Source organism: Borostomias antarcticus (genome assembly GCF_949987555.1).
Source record: "Borostomias antarcticus genome assembly, chromosome: 3".
Taxonomy (NCBI): domain Eukaryota; kingdom Metazoa; phylum Chordata; class Actinopteri; order Stomiiformes; family Stomiidae; genus Borostomias; species Borostomias antarcticus.
This window is the reverse complement of record NC_140236.1, coordinates 13,027,018-13,038,627: the sequence shown is the minus strand read 5'-3', so window position 1 is coordinate 13,038,627 and position 11,610 is coordinate 13,027,018. Positions and strand designations below refer to the sequence as shown.

The following is an 11,610-nucleotide window of genomic DNA, read 5'->3' as shown; positions in this document are numbered from 1 at the left end:
GGAGGGAGGCTGTGATGTATGGTGGATGTTAAGCTGTGTGTCAGCCCGTGTCGGTTTGCGGAGGTTGAGGTTGGCTCCGGTGAAGACTAGGTATGAGGTTGATGACTCCCGACTACAGAGATGGCTCAGTCAGAGCAGGATGTCAACATTAACGAGTTGGTGTTTTAGGAGGAGGATAACTTTTTATGATGGTAATTGACCTTTTTTTTGCCGTCGGATCCCTTCATCTTTTGTCCTCTCTCTCTCTTTCTCTCTCTCTCTCTCTCTCTCTCTCTCTTTCTCTCTCTCTTTCTCTCTCTCTCTCTCTCTCTCTCTCTCTCTGTGATATTTCACTGACAAACCGTCTGACGTGACTAATGACACCAAAAAGAAAAGCAAAATTGTAGATTTCACAGATCGGATGAGCTTGTTCGGCTGCTTTCATCCCGAAAAACACACAAACACACACACACGCACGCACGCACGCACGCACGCAGGCACGCACTCACACATACACGCACGCAGGCACACTCTCTCTCTCGCCTTTCTTTCTTTCTTTCTTTTTTTTTTCTTTCTTTCTTTCTTTCTTTCTTTCTTTCTTTCTCTCTCTCTCTCTCTCTCTCACACACACACACACAAACACACACGCACACAAACGCGCACACACACACACACACACACACACACAAATATACACAGCTTTGTTGAGCAGGCCTTTGCCCCCCCCAGCTCATGGGGGTGGTGGATGAGAGGGACGGGATGTTCAGGGTTGAGGCTGTGACCCACTCCTCTAAACCCCTCCCCCCCACACACACCCCCCGCCTGGTCCCCAGCCAGCCTGCACCGAGCACTCAACGTCTGGCTCAGACCCTGTTACAAACACAACACACAGCTAGCCGGCCAGTCAGTCAGTCAGCCAGTCAGTCAGTCAGTCAGTCAGTCAGTCAGTCAGTCAGTCAGTCAGTCAGCCAGTCAGTCAGCCAGTCAGTCAGTCAGTCAGTTAGTCAGTCAGCCAGTCAGTCAGTCAGTCAGTCAGCCAGTCAGTCAGTCAGCCAGTCAGTCAGCCAGTCAGTCAGCCAGTCAGTCAGTCAGTCAGTCAGTCAGTCAGCCAGTCAGTCAGCCAGTCAGTCAGTCAGTCAGTCAGTCGGCCGGTCGGTCGGTCGGTCGGTCGGTCGGTCGGTCGGTCGGTCAGTCAGTCAGATAATCCGGCCCAGGTCAGGGCAGGACAGAGCAAACCAGGTTATACCAGCAGGGCACAGAGCACAGCCCCCCCCCCCCCCCCCCCCCCCTCACCCCTGTGCCCTACTGATATACAGTAATGGGATGTGATCTCTACCTGATATACAGTAATGGGATGTGATCTCTACATGACCTCCAGACAGGCAGTGCTGGTCAGAATACCCACGCAGGCGGGCCTAGCTCAGCGGGTATAGGGAGATGAGCTGAACTTCCCGGCCGGCTGATTGGACAGTCGGATGGTTTGAGGGGAGGAGCCCCATGGCCTACATCCTGTCACGGACGGAGTTTCGGAACGCGACCCCAAACGAGGGGAGAGGAGACAGGCCGGGCCGATAGCCAACCGCGAGGCCCAGCACAGAGAGACCTCCGAGGTCAACGCCGGGAGAGTCGTTAGTGACGGGACCATGACAAGGGCTGGGAGAGGGAGGGGCTCTGTGACAGCCATTAGCATTTGGCCTGTCGTTCCGGCTCCATCAGACTAGGAGTCAGAACATGGGGGGGCGTGGTTCTGTAGCCCCCCTGGGGTTGTCATGGAAGGGAGTTCCCACCAGGTCACACACAGTACAGACAGTACTTAGTCTCCATATTAAGAATATTCTGATTCTGATTCTGATTCTGATTCTGATTCTGATTCTGATTCTGATTCTGATTCTGATTATGATTCTGATTCTGATCCTGATTATGATCCTGATTGTAATCCTGATTCTGATTCTGAATCAGATCATTCATAACATGAATAACTTCATTGTCATCTTTTTTTTTTGCATTTTGCTTGGCATTGTTTTCGATTCGAATAAGTTGTAGGAGGTGTATTGCAGAACCCACAGGCATTATAGTACCCGAGAGACAGAGATCTATTCCATTTCTTTCTCTTACGCTTGTCTTTTCTGTTGAATCCAACTTCATTTGGCCAGGGATGTTTGGTCCTGGCCTGTCGTCTTAGACTGGTGCTAGCCTGCTGTAGTGGGTCGCTCAGCGTAGCAGACTTGGCTGTGTGCTGTTGACTGACTACAGCTCTGCTGACATCTGCTGGCGATCACGGATTAACCCACCAGAGATCCCACGGCTCTGGAGGGAACAACGCATCCAATTCTCCCTGGATTGGCTCTGTTTTCACACTAAAAGCGTTTATTTTGCTCCCAAACATGTACAACTCTTGTGTCTCTTTCTCACAACACATACACAGATGGACACAACCCATACACAGATGGACACAGACACATGCACAAACATGAACACACACACACACACATACACATACACACACACACACGCACTGCTTATCACGCACACATTCTCCCTCCATCTCTCTCGCCTGTCTGAAGGAGGCAGCTAGGGATGTGTGGAGCGCCGAGGGCTGCCCTGATTTGGTTTGATCCCGTAAATACGCTCCACGTCAGTCGAACGGTAACTGCAATATTTGGGTGTACAGTACAATAGTTCCGTTTAAGAGCCCGCCCGTGCCCGCTGCCCGAGGCTGACGTCTAGCCTGTTAGCCGTTAGCTGCGGTGGGCGCCTGCCTCCTGACGAGCGCAGCATTTGGCAAGGCGAGAGAAAGGCTTTAGGAGGGGCCAGTGAGCCGTGACTGTGGAGGTGGAGGTGGAGATGGGGTGGAGATGGAGATGGGGTGGAGGTAGAGGTAGAGGTAGAGGTGGAGATGGAGATGGAGATGGAGATGGGGTGGAGGTAGAGGTAGAGATGGAGATGGGGTGGAGGTAGAGGTAGAGGTAGAGATGGGGTGGAGGTGGAGATGGGGTGGAGGTAGAGGTGGAGGTGGAGATAGAGGTGGAGGTGGAGGTGGGGTGGAGGTGGAGGTGGAGATGGGGTGGAGGTAGAGGTGGAGGTGGAGATGGGGTGGAGGTAGAGGTGGAGGTGGAGATAGAGGTGGAGGTGGAGGTGGGGTGGAGATGGGGTGGAGGTAGAGGTGGAGGTGGAGATGGGGTGGAGGTGGAGGTAGAGGTAGAGGTAGAGGTAGAGGTAGAGGTGGAGGTGCAGGTGGAGGTGGAGGTAGAGGTAGAGGTAGAGGTAGAGGTGGAGGTGGAGGTGCAGGTGGAGGTGGAGGTAGAGGTAGAGGTAGAGGTGGAGGTGGAGGTGCAGGTGGAGGTGGAGGTAGAGGTAGAGGTAGAGGTAGAGGTAGAGGTAGAGGTAGAGGTGGAGGTGGAGGTGCAGGTGGAGGTGGAGGTGGAGGTAGAGGTGGAGGTGCAGGTGGAGGTGGAGGTAGAGGTGGAGATGGGGTGGAGGTAGAGAACACAGCAGTCTCTTCCCGAGCAGAGCAGCACAGTTAAACTGGATTCCCCTCCACTGACTCCCCAAGAACAGCAGAGACAGGGAGAGAGAGAGAGAGAGAGAGAGACGGAGGGAGAGACAGAGAAAGAGACGCAGAGAAAGAAAGATACAGAGAGAGAGGGGGGGGGGGGGGGGAGAGACAGAGAAAGAGACACAGAGAAAAAAAGATACAGAGAGAGAGAGAGAGAGAGAGAGAGAGAGAAAAAGAGAGAGCAACAGACAGAAGGAGGGACAGAGGGAGATTACATTACATAACATTCATTTAGCAAAATGAATTTAGCAGTCATTTACTGTAGCAGAAGTTAAATTACAGTCATTTAGCAGAAGTTTTTATCCAGAGACTATAATTGGATTTAACGTAGGTAGTCAGTGTACTACTACTCGCCAGAACTCACAAGTGCATCTCATTTCTAAACAAGTGACTAAGAGCATAATCTAGTGCTGAAGGCAAAGTGCAAGCAAAATTAAAATGCTTATTGCCCTGTAGGCTAGAGAGTTTTAAACTGGATGCGCGCTGCTACAGGGAGCCAGTGTAGGGAATGGAGAAGGGAAGTTGTGTGGGAGAACTTGGACACCAGGCGAGCAGCAGCTTTCTGGACAAGTTCCAGGGGTTTAATGGCTGACGCCGGGGCCCCAGATAGAGAGACAGAACAGAGTCAGAGACAGAGTCAGAGACAGAAACAGAAAGAGACAGAAACAGAAAGAGACACACAGGCAGACAGAGACGGTGTAGAGGGAATGCCTCCTTCATAAGCCTCCCACAGCGACGGCAGCAGGAAAACTATGAGGGGGGGAAAAGAGAGAGTGACAATGTAGAATGCAGGAGGGGAGAGAGAGGAAGAGAGAGGGAGAGAGAGCTGTGCACTGAGAGCAAGATAAGAGTAAAAGAGGATAAAACAGAAAAACAAAATATATTATAGAGGCATAGAATCATAAAGCACAACATTGAAACATAAAATACGGTACAGGAGCATGATGTCATAAGGTGCAATATTAAAAACAACATGGAAGGCGAGACATATAAAACAAAATAATTGCGGAACAGGTGAGTTTTTAACAACTTCTTAAAACTGTCCACTGAGTCAGCTCTTTTGATGAGAGAGGGAGAGGGGGGTGGGGAGAGAGGGAAAGAGGGAGGGAGAGAGAGAGAGAGAGAGAGAGAGAGAGAGAGAGAGGGAGATAGGGAGGCTCATTAGTACTTTTGTGTTCAGCTACCTCAGGGCAATCAGGAAGTCCCGTAAGCAGCAGGGGTGAATACAGCTGTGGTACTGTAAAAGGATATGTGGGTTAGAATTGTCCAGAAGAGTTAGTTGCGATAGAAGGGGTCAGATTGGCAGGTGTGTGTGGGGCGCGGGTGGGTGGATCAGCAGTGCCCAGTGTGCCCGGTGTGTCTGGCGTGGCTGGTGGTCTGTTTGGGCTGGCTGACGTCTCTATCTCCTCTCTCCCGGCAGTTCATGGCATCAAGTGGACTTGCAGCAACGGGAACAGCAGCTCTGGCTTCTCAGTGGAGCAGCTGGTGCAACAGATTCTGGACAGTCACCAGACCAAGCCGCCTCCCCGGACTCACAACTGCCTCTGCACAGGGACCCTGGGTAAGGGCTAGGGGAGGGGCACAGGGACCCTGGGTAAGGGCTAGGGGAGGGGCACAGGGACCCTGGGTAAGGGCTAGGGGAGGGGCACAGGGACCCTGGGTAAGGGCTAGGGGAGGGGCACAGGGACCCTGGGTAAGGGCTAGGGGGAGGGGCACAGGGACCCTGGGTAAGGGCTAGGGGGAGGGGAGGGGCACAAGGGGACGGGGAGATGGGGGACAGGTAGAGGGGGGACGGGAGGGACAGAGTAATGGTTATTCGGGTGAGAGGAGGTGGAGTTGAGTTCTATTTATGCTTCAGACTCAGAGTGAATGTGGATAGTGTGAGTGATAGAGTTTACCTGCTGTTTACTGACGAAGGTTCAAACAGGCGTATGAATCCTGCTGTCCCAACCCAGCGTTGACAGGCCATCATTACATTACATTACATTACATTACATTACATTACATTATACTTTTACATAAGGTGACTTACAATAATTGCATTTAATGTAGGTAGTCAGTGTACTACTACTCACCAGAACGCACAAGTGCATCTCCTTTCTAAACAAGTGACTAAGAGCTCAATCTAGTGCTGAAACCCAAGTGCAAGAGTAGCAAAATATGAATACAATAGGTGCTTTAGAGGGAGGATCCTGGTAGTGATTCTTAAAGAGGTGAGTTTTGTCCTGACGTCAGTGGGCAGTTTTTTCCACCACTGTGGGGCCAGGACAGAAAACAGCCATGACCGCGTCGATCGACCGCAGGGGCCTCGGAGTGACGGGGCAACCAGTCGCCCCGAGGTAGCAGAGCTTAGTGGTCGGGAGGGGGTGTAGGGTTTGACCATGGCCTGGAGGTAGGAGGGAGCTGTTCCTTTCATTGCCCTGAAGGATAGTACCAGAGTTTTAAACTGGATGTGAGTAGTCTCTCTCCAGACTCAAATATTACGTTGAATCACTGCGTTCCACATACTACATAATAGAGTTCGTCGCCCAAGATGGTGTTCTGAGGGCGTATCGACGGATCAAAATTGAAAGAGTGACAGGTCGTAGCAGCAAATGAGAGACGCTAGCCCAGGTTAGATGGGCGGGGCATATCTATATGTGGGAACGTCTGATCACAAAAACCGTTACTGCTTGGTGTCGCCGGGATTCCAGCGCTATGAATGAATTACCAGGATTTGAGCACCAGATTTTTGCATGAACTGTCCCAGACATATAGAGATCTGCAGCATGCAGTAACGTAGTTAGCTTAGCCTACGTAGTGTATCAGCGAGAGAACTCTCATGGGTCTGGCGTTGAGACTAGGATGTGAGCTGCTATAGGGAGGCAAACAGTATTCCCAGTAAGAAATAAATGAGTACCACAAATGGGATACTTCCTGTCTCTCTCCTGACGAGGGGTCGTAGATGGTGGAGGTGCTGTTAACCCAACCAGGCCACAGGTATAGAGCTCGTCAGGATCATGTGTGTGTCACACACCCCTCAGGTCTTCACTTAGAAAGTTATCTCTCTCTCTCTCTCTCTCAGGCCATCTGTAATTAACTCTCTCTCATTCTCTCTCTATCACTCTCTCCCTCTCTCTCTCTCCCTCCCTCTCTCCTTCTCCCTATCACTCTCTCCCTCTCTCTCTCCCTCCTTCTCCCTATCACTCTCTCCCTATCACTATCTCCCTCCCTCTCTCTCCCTCTCTCTCTCTCTCTCTCTCTCTCTCTCTCTCTTTCTCTCTCAAGTCAAGTCAAGAAGCTTTATTGGCACGACATTTGATGAGTAAAACATGTTGCCAAAGCAGAGACATTCATATAAATAATGAATTAACCAATACATAATTATATACTTAATAAATACAGTATTAATAATAATAATAATAATAATAATAATATCAATGACAATGATAATAAAACAACAACAAAAATAATAATAATAGTAATAATAATAATGCTAATAATAATGTGAATAATAATAATTATAAGAATAGTAATAATAATAATGCTAATAATAATGCTAGTAATAATGCTAATAATAATAATAATAATACTAATAATACAAAAATGAATAAATAATAGTAATCTCTCTCTCTCTCTCTCTCTCTGTGTATCTTAGGTGCAGGGAGCAGCGTGCACCACAAGTGCAACAGCGCCAAACACCGCATCATCTCCCCCAAGGTCGACCCGCGCTCCGCCGGCTACGGCGGCTCCGCCCACTCCGAGGTCCAGAACAACGACGTGTCGGAGGGCAAGACCGAGCACAGCGCCGGCCATGGGGGGGGCAAGAGCTCCGGGGGCAACGGTCGGGAGAAACGCAACGGCAAGGTCCACAAGCCGGCGCTGCTCCACCAGAACAGCACCGAGGTGTCGTCCACCAACCAGGTGGAGGTGCCCGACACCACCCAGAACTCCCCGGTGTCCATCAGCAGCGGGCTGAACAGCGACCCGGACATGGCCGACAGCCCCGCTGTGACCGCCATGGGCCACGTGGCGTCCGTCATGTCCGGCCTGTCCCAGAGCGTCTTCATGTCCGAGGTGGCCGGAGACCCCGTCTACAGCATGTCCCCCACAGGGGGTCCCAACGCCCACCTGATGGGCCCGGACGCCGCCGCCGTCTCCCAGGGCCTGGTGCTGTCCGTCACCTCCGACGGCGGCCACAAGTTCGCCTTCCCCGGAGGCGGCGGGGGGGCCACGGGGGAGGCGGGGGGCGTGGCGGCGGACGGCCTGTCCATGCTGTCGGCGGCCGGCGTGTCGGAGGAACTGGTCCTATCCAGCAGCCTGGACTCCGGCGCCATCAAGATCCCGGAGACCAGCATGAACTTTGACCCCGACTGCTTCCTCAACAACCCCAAGCAGGGCCAGACGTACGGGGGCAGCAGGATGAAGAGCGAGGGCGGATCCGGCTCCTCCTCCGGGGCCGGCGGCGGCGCCAACGGCGGCCTGCGCCGCTCGCCCTCCGTGTCCGACGGCGCCTACGGCTTCAACTCGGCGCTGGTGAAGAACATCAAGACGGAGGACATGTCCTTCGAGCAGCAGCTGGCCAAGGAGGCCGCCTACCAGGCGGGCGCGGTGGCGGGCTGCGGCGGCGGCGTGTCCGTGTCCTCCGGCGGCGCTGGCTCCACCCAGGGCTCCCTCACCCTCACCCCCGCCGGGGCCCTGCTGCCCTCGGGCGGCGGCCTGAGCCCCAGCACCACCCTGGAGCAGATGGACTTCAGCGCCATCGACGCCAAGCAGGACTACGCGTCCAACGTGGTAGCGGGCTACGGCCAGGCCATGTCCAGCCCTCACATGGTGCACCAGAGCCGCTCGCCCAGCTTCTTCCTCCAGGACACGACGCAGGCCGGCCAAGCCCAGCAGGGGAGGCCCGGCCTGGGCCAGAAGAGCCACATGATGGACCACAACGCCCACGACTCGGCCGCGGCCTACCTGGGCCTGCAGGCCGTGAAGACGGACTCCCCCGGCAGCAACGGCCACCTGCACCACCACCACCACCACCACCACCACCAGGGCCTCCAGGGCCAGCACGGGGCCAACTGCAACGGGGGCTCGCCCGTCGAGGGCCCCGGCCCGCCTGGGGCAGCCCTCCAGCTCCTCCAGTACCAGGGGGGCTTCCCCGGGCTGGGCCCCGAGCATGAGGAGACGGTGGCGGGCCTGGAGCAGCAGCAGCCGGGGGCGGCCGAGAACGATGCGGACGGCCTGCTCAAACCCGGGGATCACCTGCAGGCCTGCGGAGGCGGGGCAGAGGGAGGGGGGGGGGCGGAGCACTACCTGCAACAGACGTCCGATGGCAGCGGCGGGGGAGGAGGAGGAGGAGGAGGGGTAGGGGAAGGAGTGGCCCTGCGCAACGGCGGCAACGACGTGTCCGGGCGCTCCCAGCAGCTGCAGCCTCTCCTGCAGGGGGCGGGGCTGGTGCAGGGCCTCTACAATGCCGTCGGGGCCCACCAGGGCCTGGGGGCGGCGGGCGGCGCCACCGGGGCCGGAGGTGGGGGCATGGAGATCAGCCTGGACCACTTCGACATCTCCTTCGGCAACCAGTTCTCTGACCTCATCAACGACTTCATCTCGGTGGACGGCGGCGTGGCGGGGGGCGGCATGGCGGCGGGCGGCGCCCTCTACGCCCACCAGCTGGTGGCAGCGTCCCACGGCGGCTCCGACGGGCAGGTGGCGCCCGGCGGCGGCGCCCCCCAGCAGGGCCAGGAGGACGGAGGAGGAGGAGGGGCCAGGGGGTCCGGCTACAGCCCCTCGGAGCTCTGCCTGCAGCCCTGCTGCAGTCCCCAGTCTTTGGGCGGGGGGGGCGGGGCCGGAGGGGGCGCCGGCGGGGAGCCCGGCTCGCTGGCCTACATGCACGTGGCGGAGGTGGTGTCTGCAGCCGTGGCCCAGGGGGCTCTGGGGATGCTCCAGGCCACAGGCAGGCTCTTCATGGTCACGGACTACTCCCCAGAGTGGTCCTACCCCGAGGTAAACACACTCACAGTGCACGCTGAAGTTAAACATCAAGATTGAAGATCTGTTTATCAGCCATGTATATGGTTCATTGGACATTTTTTTGTTAGTTTCAATGTAGTAACATCGTCTAACCACATGAGGGTCTATCCATTCCACCATACAGCGTCCATATGTCCATGTAGCCGTAGTACCACCATCCAACCAGCAGATGGCAGCTGTAGCCAGCATTATGGGAGACCTTGCTGTGTGTTTGTGCTATTCTCACTAGTCACCTGTAGATGGCAGCAACATATAAAGGGTTAGAATCCAATCTCCTAAGGCAGGTCCAATCTAGTTCTCTCCAGAGTTGAGAGCTAAGATGCGTGTGTTTGTTTTGTGTTCCAGGGCGGCGTGAAGGTGCTCATCACTGGCCCCTGGCAGGAGGCCAGGTCTAACTACAGCTGCCTGTTCGACCAGATCTCCGTCCCGGCGTCTCTGATCCAGCCGGGGGTGCTGCGCTGCTACTGCCCAGGTGAGACGTCTGTCCTCTCCGGGACCAGCAGCAGACTCGCACTCGTCTCTCCTGACGCTCACAACAAGCGTGCCCAAACCTCAGCGGGTGCCGATGTCGACCCCAGCTCATATATACATACAGTATACCTCATCAAAGCAGTGTACACAGAGAGGAGGATCTGTTGAGTCAGTCCAGACGTGAGTCCAGTGGGTCTCGGCGGGTCACCATTTGTGGGAACATGACAGAGTGCCCAGATATGGGGAATAAACATGGTAACCACTCACCCAGCTGTCCTTCTGACCAGAAAACTGGAAACCAGGAAATTATGGCTTATGGTCTCAGGACACTATCCTTATGACTGTTCCGAGAGTTCGGACTGAGTTGGGAAAGAAGGCCTTCATGTTTTCTGTACCGTCTGCATGGAATAGCCTGCAAAATGAACGAATTAAACGACAGGATCTAGTCACTCTGAATGAATTTAAAGGCATAGTGAAACCTATAGAAATGGACTGTATTGATAGCTGTAATTTTTAAAATTGAAATAGGATTATATGTCTTCCCTGCACTTTTACTATGGCACTTTTGAGCTGATCTACTGTTTTTAATGTGAGTGTGTAACCCTATGAAACTGTTTGTACTGTTGCCATTCCTGGCCAGGTTGTTCTTGAAAAAAAGATTTTAATCTCAGCGGGTCTAAGCCTGATTAAATAAAGGTTAATGAAATAAATGAAAAATGAATGAGGTCTAGACGGAGTGGCAGGAGTGTAATTAATCCTAGCCTTACACACTGTACAACCCTACAGTAGACAGCTATGTTACAGCCATGTTCTCCCTCGCCCCCCCCCCCCCCCCCCCCCAGCTCATGACACAGGGCTGGTGACGCTGCAGGTGGCGGTCAGCAACCAGATCATTTCCAACTCAGTGGTGTTTGAGTACAAGGCCCGCGCCCTGCCCTCCCTGCCCTCGTCCCAGCACGACTGGCTTTCACTGGACGGTAGGGCTCCCCACGGTTCTCTCTCTCTCGCTCTCTCTCTCTCTCTATCTCCTTGTTTCCCTCTCTCCTTGCTTCCTATCTTTTCTCTCCCTCTTAGTCTCTCTGTCTCTTGCCCTCCTTCTCTCTCCTCGCCTCTTCTGCAGCTGGAAGTATTGTTGTTGTTTTGACGACGCGTGTGTGTGTGTGTGTGTGTGTGTGTGTGTGTGTGTGTGTGTGTGTGTGTGTGTGGTGTCGGAGTCCCTCTGGAGCTGAGGGCTGTCTGGCCGGCTGTCGGGTGACTGGTTCCGCTTCTGAGAGGGTGATGAATGGGGAACCAGGAATAGTTTGGAGCTGGATTTCAGAACCTTGGAGAGCGCCACCGGCCCGCGTCCTACATCCCATCAGAACGGCGCTGTGCTAATAGGGGGTCTCACAGACGTCAGGTTCAATAACAGCAGTGAACCGTCTTCATTTACAGCTTGTTTATCTGGGATTAGGGAGAGGGAGAAAGAGAACGAGAGAATGAAAGAGTTTGAGATTGCAATGCTCTTCGGTCTATAGTATTGTATTACATGGACATTTGACTTAGTAGGGAGCTATGAGGGAGTCCCAAAGCGCTCAAGAAAGTGTATCTGAATATAG

At 54.1% G+C, this 11,610-nt stretch overlaps 1 protein-coding gene across 1 annotated transcript in view; it reads left to right on the top strand.

Moving 5' to 3' along the window:
• camta1a (calmodulin binding transcription activator 1a) overlaps positions 1-11,610 on the top strand; it is a gene marked incomplete at both ends in the record, with an annotated part of 374,603 nt that overhangs the window by 317,184 nt on the left and 45,809 nt on the right. Inside the window, 4 exons of the mRNA XM_084436032.1 lie at positions 4,796-5,096; positions 7,173-9,514; positions 9,887-10,013; positions 10,855-10,989. Of these exons, the coding sequence (XP_084292158.1) occupies positions 4,796-5,096; positions 7,173-9,514; positions 9,887-10,013; positions 10,855-10,989 (2,905 nt within the window). The remainder of the gene's footprint in view (positions 1-4,795; positions 5,097-7,172; positions 9,515-9,886; positions 10,014-10,854; positions 10,990-11,610) is intronic.